Source organism: Parambassis ranga, chromosome 19 (assembly GCF_900634625.1).
Source record: "Parambassis ranga chromosome 19, fParRan2.1, whole genome shotgun sequence".
Taxonomy (NCBI): domain Eukaryota; kingdom Metazoa; phylum Chordata; class Actinopteri; family Ambassidae; genus Parambassis; species Parambassis ranga.
In genome coordinates this window covers 1,139,265-1,153,207 of record NC_041039.1, presented here as the reverse complement: position 1 = coordinate 1,153,207, position 13,943 = coordinate 1,139,265, and the positions used below count along the sequence as shown (strand labels likewise).

The window sequence follows — 13,943 nt, the reverse complement described above, 5'->3', positions numbered from 1 at the left end:
ATTGACTATTGTCAGACAACATGGTCAAATGCAAAAAAAAGAAGATTTAAATACACTCCAGATAATGCAGAATAAGGCTGCCCTTGTGGCATTAAATTGTTCTTATAAGACCAATATAAACACCATGCATTCAAATCTTGGCTGCCTAAAAGTTCATGATAGGGCATTAGCTTCACTATTATTATCAATGTGTAAAATCTTAAAAAATCCACCACCAATGTTTTTGTTTCTCCAATTCAAGACAAATTTAGATGGTCATGGATATGCCACTAGACATACAGCTAAAGGATGCTTTTTAATTCCAAGGGCTAAAACTAATTTCCTCAAATGCACTTTTACCTACAGAGCAACGAAAGAAAGGAACTCTGTGCCACTAACTCTCATCAAAATTGAAAAGAAGTCTGTTTTAAAATGCACCTGAAAAGGTTTTTAGGAGCAACTTTTATATAAAACACCTCTTTTTGTAAACTACTGGGACCTATTATGAGTAATAGTTTTACATTTCCTTTGTATAAACTTCATTGATGATATTATTGTAATGTAAATTTGTCGTCTGTCAAACATTTTCTATGAATTTTTATTGTATAATGTATGTTTTTAACAATGGACCCCAGGAAGAGTAGCTGGGTGTAAACCACAGCTAATGGGGATCCAATAATAAACCATCCATCCATCCATCCATCCATCCATCCAAACAAATCCAAACATAAACAATAAACAAATGAGTTCTTTTTCTCCACCTTAGATCTGACATCAGATACAGTATGCAGCACTCTCTCTGGCACATTACAAAGGTGCTTCCAGGTCACTTTCAAACATCTGGATAACTTGGCTCAAGAAGAACTCTACTCAATACTCCACCTGCAGCAGCACTCCTTCACACACGGTGGCCTGTTACTGAAAGAGCAGCTCAGTGCAGTGCAAGGGGTGAGAGCTGTTCTCCACGAAGAAGGATAGCTTTGCCAGCACAGCACAGGATCAATTGGGCTCCCCAGGACAGAGCTGGCTTTCCTATTTAGTTTAGACTAATTCATAATGCTGCAAGTGATTTGAGATTGGCCTCTAGGACCCTTCATGTTAGGCATTCCTTTAGAATCCCCCAAAGGGAGGGGTCCCAACCAGATAACCTGACTTTGCACAACATGGAAATTCCTGCCAGGTATTGTAGCGGCTCGGTTGAGTACAGAAGCAGAGTCCATAAGGAACTGGCAGACAAGCAAAGAACCAGCTACTGGTAAATAGAGTAGGCATTTCACAGTGTAAGAAGTGACAGTCTGACCTGTGCACCCCCCTGGATTGCCTATAGAACTATGAGTGAGTGTCTCATACATAGATCCTGATATATATATACATACATACATATATATATATATATATATATATATATATATATATATATATATATATATATACACACATACATACATACATATATATATATATACATACATACATACATATATATATATATATATATATACACATACATATATATACATACACATACATATATATACATATATACGTGTATATATACATATACATACATATATACATGTATATATATATATATATATATATATATATACATACATATATATATATATATATATATACATATATATATACATATATATATATATATATATATATATATATATATATATATATATATATATATATATATATATATGAGAGAGAGAGAGAGAGAGAGAGAATTATTTGGTTTGTTTGTATATATATATATATATATATATATATATATATATATATATATACAAACAAACCAATTATTGATTGACTTTTAAGACACTTAATGTATGGTTTTGCTTAAAACTGTCAGGGTTTGTGGAGGAGAGCGGACACAGGTCCAGGATGCAGGGCGGTTCAAAGTCCAAAAACAGTCTTTATTTCAAGCCAGGTGGGCAAAACTATACAAAACTAAAAATCACACTCGTCGTGGTCAAAAGGTAAAGTACAAAATAACTAACTAAACATCACACTTAGCGTGGTAAAACTCAGATAAGCAAAGACTAGGATTCTTAGCGAGGATTCTAGGGAGGGTTCAAAAACATAACAAGAACAAAGAAACTACCTGGAGCTAAGCATAGCATGGCATGGCATGGACGAGACAGGGAACGACACAAAGCCCACACAGACAAGACGAACTAGCAAAGACAAAGGGGAAGACACAGACTATATACAAAGGGACCAGGGAAGACAACGAGGCACAGGTGACACACATGAGGGCAGGGCAAGGAGGGAAAACACAGGAAGTAAAACACAAGACAATACACAGGGAGGACAGGACTACCAAAGCAAAACAGGAAACACAAGACAAGACTAGACAACTAAACACAAACCCAGGGAAACAAAACACCAGAACTACAGGAAAATAACAATAACTAAACACAGATTAAACTAAAAACCCAAAACAAGGAAAACTAAACCATAAATAAACACCAGGTTGTGACAAAAACACAGTGTTTTACGGTGAAATGTAACTCAGGGAGATGATCTTATTATATGCAAGAGTTACTTACCCATTCACAAGTATATGGAATACAAATTCCTGCACTTTTTGATATAATGCTTTCCCATTGTTTGCATCATTTTCAAGAGGGTTAATTGTGACAGCCAGTTCTTGCATGCTCTGTGGGTTAAGTGGGGAAAAGGAGTCAGGTTCATACATTGTGGATACCCAATCCACTGTTCTCTTGTCCTCAGTTGCAGCATCTGGCAGTGGCTGTGCCCGGGAGGCCATGTGCAGCAAGTATAGCGCCTGATGCCTAAAATAAGAGTTCGTACTTTAATAGTTGTCAGTTTTGATACAAAACTGTCTCCCACGTGATGGTCATACACACATTGTATGCATGTTTTTAGTTTTGAAACAGTTTACTAAAGCTAAATTGCCTGGACTAAGGAGTGGTGAGTGACCAAGAATGAGCATCGGCCCTCGCTTACAAAGTTTGCATCCAAGTACCTTACAAACGATGGCTAGCTAGAAAAGCTAGCTAACAGTAATTCCCTCTCCTGGTGCAACAGAAACAGTACATTCAAACAAACTTAACTCACTGTTAGAGTGCATGTGATGGCTGGTGAACAGCAGCCTGAAGCGCAGCCCGTACACCTGCCGTTTCGGCCCTTTCAATCGCCGCCAATGGGACAGATCTAGCTGTGCGCACTGTTTGAGGTGCTTGAGGTGTTTGAGTCAGCATCACTGATTCGAGATCAGCGTCATGGGCGGAGGATGCTATTAGAATAATAATGAATATTCAGTTTACACTTGGGCGAGACATTTAACATTTACATTTAGATATAATATTTATATTTCTATTTACATTTACATTTTACATTTACATTTAGACCTTGTCACATATAGCTAAATGTGAGAAAAATAGTTAATAATTTTACATTTGTCACCCCATAATTATGTGATTTAAATGTGTTGCCAAATCAAACCCTAACATTACATCACTGCTTCACAGGAAGATGACCAAAACTAGAACTCTATTCACCAGCAAGTCCAAATCCTTGATCCCAGTCCCAGTCCCAAGTCCTTGTCCTATTGGATATTAAAAAGTAATAAGACTGTACACAAAAAGTGATGTAGTAAATGTATCTGTAGTGTGTCTGCGTTTGCTGTGTTTGATGTAAGGTCATGCAAACTGCCTTAATCCAGGGTTAAACACTTAAACACATACTACACAACAACACACACTGTGTCCTCCTTTTTATGTCTATATATTTAACAGAGTTGTTTATGGAAATCATTATGGCAGAACATTACTGAAGGTCAGTACTATGCTGTCAACATTAAAATGCAGTCAATTATGACAATGGAAAATAAGTCAATATCTTCCTCAGTAATGCACTAATGCTGTCTGAGCATGTCAATAACATCTGTGGTGATGGATTACCAACAGCTCAGGGAGATGTGTGATGTGTCAGTGTTTACAAGGCCCTGACCACAGGCTGCTGAGGTAGAACAAACAACTGCAGTCTGGAACTGTGTCACATTATTATGTTTTTTTTTATCAGTGCACACCATAACAAAATATACAATATGTTACTAAAAAGCCTGACATTGCCTGTAATGTATGTAAACATGAACTAGTTTGACAAGTGTGTATTCAGAAGTGATGATGTGTAGTCAGCATGTTACATGAGCTCTGCACATAAGGTGTGTGGAGCTGAGAGAGTGTGTGTAAGGTACACTGATGTATGAATCCTTGTGGTTTATGTCAATGAATCACTATGCAGCCCACACACAATACACTCCCACAGACACTGTATAAATGCAGAGATATGGTTCTATCAGCTCAGTAGAAATACAAAGTGAGGCAAAAAGCTAATATTATATATATATAATATAAAGTCAATATTCTCTTGGTAAATATTATAGTGAATGTGTTGTGCCACTGGCATATATACTTCCCACAGATTTTCTCTTTTCTTTGGTGGTCTTTGTATTGTTTGATTTTGCTTGCAAACACTATGTCCTGAAACACTATCAGGAGCACCAGAGAAAAATGGCTCATGAACATGAGTATCCTGGCCAGTCATGCTAAATATTTTTCTATGCAAAGTATTAGTCTGGTCTCTGTGGGTTCATGTTGGATTTCCTGGAGACAGTATGGACGGATGCAGAATAAACTGCCCTTGGAAGCATTTCGATAGACATATTCCCAATCATAGAAATGATGCAAGTGATGTAGGCAGAGCAAACCAGACTTATGCACTAAAAAATGTAAAATAGTGTGCAGTGGAGTAGGTCCACCAGTGAATGAATATTCAATTGACACAACTTGAAAATCAAAAATGCAATTCTGTAAATACTTTCAAAGGAGGTAAGCAGCAAGTCATCACATGCCAGATCGATTGTTATGATTGATGTGATAGTGGAACAGGCTGTGAAGGAGATTTATATATTTAAGTGAATTGGTACGACTGCCAGGCTAGAACATGAGAACAACTCCTGTGGAATTATTTTGTTTATATTGTTATGTCTTGGATTTATCTGTGTGTTTACTGAACAGTCAGGTCAAAGCTGCCCTCACTTTTCTACAGAAACAAGCACATGAACTTGGACTTGGATATGTGGAATTCATACACTGTTACCAGGAATATTACTCTTACATATGCATTTGGTCTGCAACAATCTGGATAGGCTTCAGATGCTGGAAAAAACACAGACTTTTTGCTCCCTGTTCACTGCAGCTGGCATACTCAGAGATGACCACCTCAAAGAACCAGCAAGAAGAAAGGTGGAGGAGGCTGCCTTTTTATCAACAGTGGCTGGTGCAATTTGACTGTATGTTGTTCTCTTGATCAGGAATCCTCCTTCATAACCATTCTACTTTTAGGCCTTGAGGGCCAGTGTACAAGACTAGCCTGACCACAACTGCAGGTTGAGCTGACTTGCCAGTTATTGTCCTCACGCACAAACTCATCAAATATTGACAGATCATTAAATGATGAAATGAAGATTCTGGATGATTGTGAAACTACAGTAAATAATGGCCACCATGCTGTCCACAGTGTTGGGCTGGGAGGCTCTGACAAATTCTTGGTGCACCTGCACCTGCCTCTGGGCAGAATATAAAGCTTTTTAAACCAGTTGCACAGACATCAAAAAAGAGGACCAGCAAGATTGTGGAGGAACCTTGGGCTTGAAACCTACCGACCAGGATGTGTTCAGGTCTCAGGTTTCTTGTGCCCCCTGATCTGGTTTGAACACTTTCATCATCCTAGCTCTGCTAAAGGACAAGCTTTCCCAGCTATTATATATAATATTTTTTGTATTTTATGACACTGTTTTTTGCAATCCATCTCTCCATCTCTGTCTGTTTCACACCACACTCTCGCATTCCTCCTTCTTCCGGAGACTTTCATTGATGACACAGCTTCCTTATCACACTGCCCACTTCTCATTGTCCACTCATTTCCCTATATTATCTGTGTCTAGTGTGAAAACAAGCACTAGCACAGTGTGGAAACAGACACTGGATGGAGTCAGCTGCAGCAGCCTCTGAGAGACAAAGTAATTATGAAGTTTATTTTGTTCACCTGTTGGAGTTCTCAAAGTTCTCTCTTTCATTGTAAAGTCATATTGATAGTGTAACTGAATGCTGTGTACAGCTTGTACAATTTGATCCCAAAGCACTGTGAGGGGAGTGCCAGTGTAAAGTTTGTCAACCAAAACCTTTCGTTGATGACCCTTTATTCCATGACTAATTTGTTACGAGAACGTAAATTTAAGAAGGACCGACAATGCAAATTAAAACGAAATCTCTGCTCATTGTAAACTAATGAGTAATAAGATGACGCTCACCGACTGGACAATCTGGGTTACAACCATCCTCCCTGCCTTGATTGCTTAAAAAATGCCTTGAATTTGTTACCTTTTAACCAATTTATTATCACTTTTTATTCACTCTCCCCATACATAAACACACACAAACCTCTTTCCGCTCCTGCGGACTCCTTCACAGCGGTGCACCCCTGCCGTGTGTGCACTCACACATATTTAACTGTAATAGGAAATATAAATAAAGGACTTGTGAGGAATATAATTAAATAGTACACTTTTTCTAACAGACCTTTTTTGGAATATGGTACATTCTTAGTTTAAAAGACTATAGGTATAGGTAAGCTTACAATGGAGTGTTTACTACCCTGACAAAAAATGTTGCAAAATCTATTACCGTACAACTGTCAAATTTGAACTAAAACAAAACAAAACTAAAAGACAAAATGTGACTTTAACTAAATGCAGTGTTTGGTGAGTGACTAAGATTAAAATGATATGAAAAAGTCTTGTTAAAATTAATACTGGGGAGTGCTGCTCACTGAAAGGTATCAGACAATGTGCAGTTGGGGGACTGGGACAAATCCTATCAGCAACAAATCCATCACCAGTTGTTTTTATTTCATGATTTTTTTTTTTTACTATTTTAATGCTCCCCAAACATTCCACTACATAATGAACACATAAGTGTGATTTAACGAAGCGGCAAGCTTCGGGGCTCAAACTTGAAGCCCATGCGGAAGTGTCAAAACATGTGAACATGTTTACAGCCTGGTACAAAAAATCATTCTGGTCTCAAATGATACGTTCCCTTCTAGTGTCAATTGTACAGGGGGTGATTTTTTTTTACAACTTACTCGTTTTAATCATATTCAGACTTAAAATTATGCATAATTATGGGTGTTGCCGCTTGAGCGACAGGTGGTTGCCGTGTCTCAGTGGACGTGATGCTGCCAACATGGCGGTGGTCAGAGCGTCCTAGAGCCTCCCACCGAGCCTCAAAACGGCTCTTCAGAAACAAACGGGTGACATCATGGAAGCTTTGTCCATAGTTTTTACTGTTAATGGATTAAACTCAAGATTCAGAGGCTGTATTATGTATGTTGTAGTCATGTACTTTTTTTTAAATAGTGTTAGCTATTCACATATGCATATCAGTGACAGTAAAAAATTGTGGACAACGCTTCTGTGATGAGCTGTTTTGTAGCTCGGTGGGAGGCTTCACGACACTCTAACCGTCGCCATGTCACAGTCCAAATATGGACAAAGAGGGGGAGCATGAGTGGAGCTGAAGAGGACGGGCAATTAAACTAAAGCTAAATGACAAGTGTAAGTTCAGTAAGACTGTAATTACACCAGTCAGAGCATGTCATCATTTCGTCATTGGATGGTGCAGCTCTCATTTCTAGGAATTTGGCCATATGTATCAGACAGCCAACCCCATAAAAATCCAGGGCTGAGGCCACATCTATCCCATAAGTGACCTCTGCAGCAGGAATATCTGCTCTCAGAGCTAAGCAGCTGCTTCACACCACACCATGTGGAGATGCTGTAGTTTTGCGTAAAATCGGTTGCAACCAGCCACAAGACTTACCAGAGCTATGCTATTCATACAAATTTCTCACTTCATCTGTCCCTAGTCCCTATACACACATACATATACATTTCTGTGGAAAAATCTATTTATTTCCAGTTTGAAATGTTTTAAAATAAAACAAAATATTTGCTGCATCCGTGTTAACTTATTTTTTTATATAGCATAATTCACACAGATGGCAGAAAGAAATCATTCCAGATTCTCCAGAAACCCACTGCTTAAAAGTGAAGGCAACAAACTCCAGCTGTATTTGAGGGCTCTCGAGGCTGATCATTCATGTTGTGCTATACAGCCTCATCTGTTGTTGCAAACATCTTGCAGCTTGTGCTGTCCACTGACTGAAGTAGGATATTGCCACTTAGAATACCAGAGTCCACAGTTAAATACAACCTTTGTAAATGAATTGTACACCTGAATGCATTTGTGGCTGCACCCAGCCCTGATGACATTCTCTCCCTTCATCATTTTCTATTGGAGCAAACTTCTAGTGTCACAGAGAATAAGTTACCAAATGCAGGAGTGGTCTCCTGAACAGCAGTTTCAGACACTTCAGCCCTATAGCTGGTTCACTCTCTGGCTGAAGTGATTGGTGCGACCAGACATTTTTTTATGTTGGCAAACAAGCCATACTTCCAAACAGAGCCACAGCCAGGTGAACTCCTTCCTCTCTGCTTAGAAACCAATAACTGTCAGGTATGTGAAATAAGTATACAGATTAAACATCACAAACCACAGACATATTCCTAGTGGATTGACAGAACATGAAATTTCATCATGTGGACAAAAAAGCCAGGAGAAATTAAAACTTGAGGACAGCAGCCGATGCAGAGATGGCACATAGGATATAATTTTTTTTCAGTGAGATATACAAGTAAACTCAGGGTGGTTGGTAATAACCTATAAACTCCAGCTCCTCAGCCATCCTCACTGCCAGAGATCATTTCAATTCAGTGTGCATGGAGAGGAGGGGCCAACAGATGGCATGTTGAGTTTGGTAGAAAGGAAGAGAGAGTGAAGGTGACCGCGTCGCTGAGGGTGTAGATGACGGGGGATTGTAGTTTCTATCAAAGTAAAAAGATTAATTAAAGGCTAAGCATGTTTGATGCATTATGAAGCTTTTTTTCAACATTCAAATTTACTCAGCAGTAAGCTATAGTAGTTGGGGAAACACTGATCTGCTGGCTTACAGATCAGCTAGAAATCCAGAGAGAGGGGAAAGCTACAAAGAAAAAGCAGCAGCCTGAATCCCTTGTGGCCTCTTTCATCAGAGAGCTTATTGACTTAGAATTACCGAAATGTCACAAGTTGCTGCCATGCTCTTCCATCTGACGCAAGACTGTCATGGTTCTACTATGACTAGTTAAATGTCTAGTGTTGGATGGATTGTATGAAATGTTCTTTAGATATTCATTCTCCTTGGGATTTACAACTTTAGTGAGACTTCTTATCAGTGTTACATCTTAAATGAGACTGACTCATGATAGAATATGTCGGTGTGTATAACTATAGCGTATTTTTATATATTTTTGTTTCCTTTTTGGGTGTGCTATTTGATTTTTTAAGTAAGTTAAGCTAAACTGCAGTTGAAAAATATTTCACTTACTATGTTACTGTAAAAATGCATTAAATGAAAATAAAATACAATAGAAATGCACTAAAAGTGAATCACCAAAGTGAATATTTAAAAATTAACTATATTATATCATTTAATGTTATAGGGGTTACAGTAAAGAACATTATGATTTGGGGAAGACTCTTATTTTTGTCATGTTTAATATATATTTGATCTAACCACAAAGATTTTATATGTATTTCCCAAAAGGACAGCTGTTTATGTAAAAGGGTTTTTTAAACCACAACTAACGACCAAATGATTTGTATCAGAGTCGTTTATCACTGCATGTTACTCAACATTGAGCAGTCTTCTGTGCTCCATTCTCATGAAGGATGACTCTTCTGACTCTCAAAACAAACAATGTAACCCAGATCCTGCATCCAAAGCATCAAGTGAGCGAAGTCCGCAAGCAGCTTTAATCACAAACACATAACACAGCATCAGCAACACTTACATGGAGGTGATATTTTGAAAAAGGTCCTCGATGCTCCCCGTACTGTTCCCCGCGCTGCCGGTGCCTTGGAATGACAGCAGCGGGAAGAATTTGCTGCTGTCGGACTTATTGCAGTAGATCTCCGTGGGCGAGCAGGAGCAGGTGGGCGGACAGTCCAGCGACGAGCCCAGGTAGTTGTGAAAGAAAACGCTGAGCAGAACAACAGGCTTCCAGCCGCACCATATCCTGGAGGAGCAACGCACGCCGAATGCGCTTAATAATGCTCCAAATTCATCCATGCCGTCACGATTAAATCACCAAGATTCGCAACTTTACAGCGAGGCAACAGTAAAAATGACTCAGACCCTCTCGTCTGTTCAGTCGTATGTCCTCACCTTATTTCTTCCAGTGAAGTCCAAACGTTAAATGGCTTAATCTCCCTTTATGTAACGTTCATACGGTGTCAGAGGTTTTGATGGCAGACGCGGCCCGTCTGCTCCGCTGAGAAAGAAAAAAGATGAAATAATAAAAATCCTCAAAATATTCTAGCTTTATGACGCGCAGTGTCATCCTTTCATCTCTCTTCCTCTCTCTCTCTCTCTCGCTGTAGTAGACTACTGTTGCTGCTAACAGGCGGCGGGGATGGCGAAGAGTCATAGAAAAAGAGTGAGAGGCAAAGAGAGCGAGAAACGCGCATCCTTCAAGCTTCAAGTCCCACCTGCTGGGCAGAGAGGAGACTGGCACAGATTCGTGCGCATGTACGGAGTCCGCTTATTGACGGCACCCCAACAACCGCAGAAATGGAGGAATATAACAGATGGTGATAGTATAGGCTACACACACACACACAATCCGTATCCATTTTTTAAAGCAAGGGGTCTTCAAGCACGGTCTGCTTGACTTTTGATTATTAGCACTTATTGGTATTATAGACTAAATGTTAACCTTATTCTATCATTGACTTGTTATTTCTACTGCACCCAGTCTAAAAGAGTTATTCTTCAGACTTAAATGTGTCATGATCATAGGCAGAAATAACATCCTGGCACCAGAAGGACATTTGGTGGATGAGACAACTACTGCCATTGGATCCATTTTTCCTGTCCTCAAACACGACTGATATGGAATTTGTTAATCCAGCAGAACAGCAGAGCAGTGTCTCATAAGATTAACTAGACCTACTGTATTTTCAACTAGATGCACTAAGAGTGCTTCAGCAGTAAAATAATACTTCATAAGATTTGTACTGATAAGTGATGCTGTTACCCCATAGGTAGTTATGGTATTTAACAGCCCACTTGGCCTGTTATAAAGAAGGTGAAGACCAAATGAATCTTGTTGAAATATGAGACAGTAGCTCCCTACAACCCCTTTGAACCCATTTACAAATGCAAATTTAAGGAGTTTTCCATGTAAATGCGAGGACACTGGGACATGAGCTTAAAATCTGTGAAAATACCATATTTTGTTTATGCAGGTATGAGAAATCTAAACATGGCTACTCTGGGGGCTTCTCAATATTTAATTGGCTCCTCCAGAGACATCTTAACATCTGATTGGCTCCTCTTCAGACATTTAAACATCTGCTTGGCTCCTTTTGAATCATCTAAAAAACTGATTGGCTCCTCTTGAGACATTTAAACACCTCAATGGGAAAAATCTGCTGTATTCACAAACATTGTAAATACCTGTTAATTTTGCCTCCTAGGAAGGAGTCTAAGCCTAAAAGTGATGCAAGTAAAGTACAGGAAACTATCAGAATGGTTCATTTTTGTGAGGGAGCATGGTTACATGTGGCACATTCTTTTAAGCTATGTGATTGGTTTATCCTCTTTAAGAGGTCTTTAGATGCCTGTGGCCCATGTGGGTTAAGTGGTTTATTTGGCTTCAAAGTCTGAGTGGAGGATTATACCAAACCAAAAAACGGATATGATCATTTAAAAAACTATCCAATAGAAGTGTTTTGGCAGAATTGTGTCAGTATAGGCAATTCTTAGTGCTAGAAATCTCTAGCAAGTCAATTTCTATCCTCTCCTACTCTGCTGAGAGTGGAGCTGTATAGTAGTATAGTATTTAGTAGTTTAGTAGTTAGTAGTACTAGTAGTAGGTATAGTTTAGCTTTGAGAAGACAGATGTTGTTACAAGCAGGGTCCCTAATGATGACGTTTTCTCTGTACACACAATACTCAGTCTGGATGTCCTGCTGACATGGCAGCAAGATAACAATGATTTCGTTCTGCAGTTTTCACAATCCTGTTCACCATGTGTCTCCTACAGTGTCCTCTACAGTGCTGTTAGCAAACCAGGAAGAGACACTGAGGGTGAGAATACAACTGTTACACTGTGGTGTTGTCAATGGATATCAGATTGTCAATCAGATAGACCCTGATGAACTTGGTGCTATAAATCCTGTTCACCTCAAAGACACTGATAGTCAGTGAAAGATGTTGCTGGTAACCAGTTAGTCAGCTACCATCCCCCTGGTCTTATCGGTGCTGAGAGAAAGACAGTGTGTTCTGCACCAGGCTGTCAGCTGCTCTACTTGTAGTAGAGATGGCATCTTCTGTAGACTGGTTCACCAATAGGCAAATTGTGACAAGTCCAGGTTTTGTGGAAGGCAGGACTTAGAGGTGATACCTCTCACAGTATTTTATGGCTATATTGGGCAAAGCTACAGGTTCGTATTCATTGTCTTGGGCACTCTGGCATTCAGGCATTAGTGGCTTGTTGGTGTGACTGAGCACACTTTGCATTATCACTTACGTTTGCAGGTTTCAGCAGAATGTTAGACGTAGACACTGATGAAGTTAATTTCCTCAGATTTTTAAAGTGGCAATAGTGTCTGTACAGTACTGTACAGTCTTATTCAAAAGTTGGTAACCCTCATCTTTAAATGTGTATAATTAAAAACTTAATAAGGAGTGACGTGAGGAGGACCTCAGCTTTACTACCCAGCCCAAAGTTATATGAACTGCTAAGCTGTGAGTTACACCATGAATCAAGAAAAACAAAGCGTGCACGCTCGCCTGAAGACCATGGCCAGTATAGAAGCCAACCCCACTAGCCAAGTGCACATCCAGCAAACCTGAGGTTTACATGGAAGGGGAAGAGATGGATGTGGAGTTAGAGAGTACAGTCCAGAGGACTCACATGGATGACAGGAATAAGGCATTAATGTGTCATTCTGAAAGAATGAAGGGTATACTCTTTGAAAAAATGAGTAGTGGATATATCAATATAGTAACATGGAATTTCAATGGGTGTAGTACACCAGTTTAAAGAAAAAAGATACACACATCTTAAATCAAAAGGCACAGATATCGCATATATTCAGGAGACACACTTAAGGAACCAAGATGAAGCATTAAAAATGTAACATGATTGGGTCGGCAATGTTTTTCATAATTTAATACCAAGCAAGAGCTGTGGAGTTGTTATCCTTTTCAACAAAAAGCTGAATTTAGTCATATTAAATCAATTTAAAGACATCAATGGACAGATTTTAATTGGAGAGGAACTTAATGGGGTTAAAGAGGGGCTCTGTAACGTATGCTCCAAACAAAGAAAACACATGGAAAATACATGGTTATATTTTAATCACATATTAACTGATCAATTGGATCGGAGCAAAATTAGATAGGCACATCCCCCATAGCCAGAACAGCAGTATGTATTATGCCGGAGGAACTGGGTTTGACAGAAATATGGAGACTTAGAAATCTGAATGAGCGGAAGTACGCATTCTCTTCTCATTCCCATACTTGCAAATACATTTTTTCTGGTTGCTGATTCACGTATTGACCTGGTAACAAATTGCAATATAGGAGTTATAGCAATAACAGATCATGGCTGGTTGAATTGCATATTCATTTATGAGCTAATAAAGGTAAAGTCGGGTGATGGGAACTGTATACAAGTCTATTACAGGATGGACAATTTGCTAAACAACTTGGTGAGGATATCAAAATATTTTTAGATATTAATAAGG

The 13,943-nt window shown here is 39.0% G+C and overlaps 1 protein-coding gene across 2 annotated transcripts in view; it reads right to left on the bottom strand.

Moving 5' to 3' along the window:
• LOC114452210 (NT-3 growth factor receptor-like) overlaps positions 1-10,534 on the bottom strand; it is an 86,404-nt gene extending 75,870 nt beyond the window's left edge. The window contains exon 1 of one of the 2 annotated variants that reach the window (XM_028431398.1): positions 9,977-10,534. In XM_028431398.1, coding sequence (XP_028287199.1) covers positions 9,977-10,254 — 278 coding nt within the window. In that variant the 5' untranslated portion in view covers positions 10,255-10,534. Of the gene's footprint in view, positions 1-8,804; positions 8,925-9,976 lie in introns of those variants that run through there. The other variant, XM_028431399.1, reaches the window with a different exon arrangement.
• Positions 10,535-13,943: the final 3,409 nt, after the last annotated feature.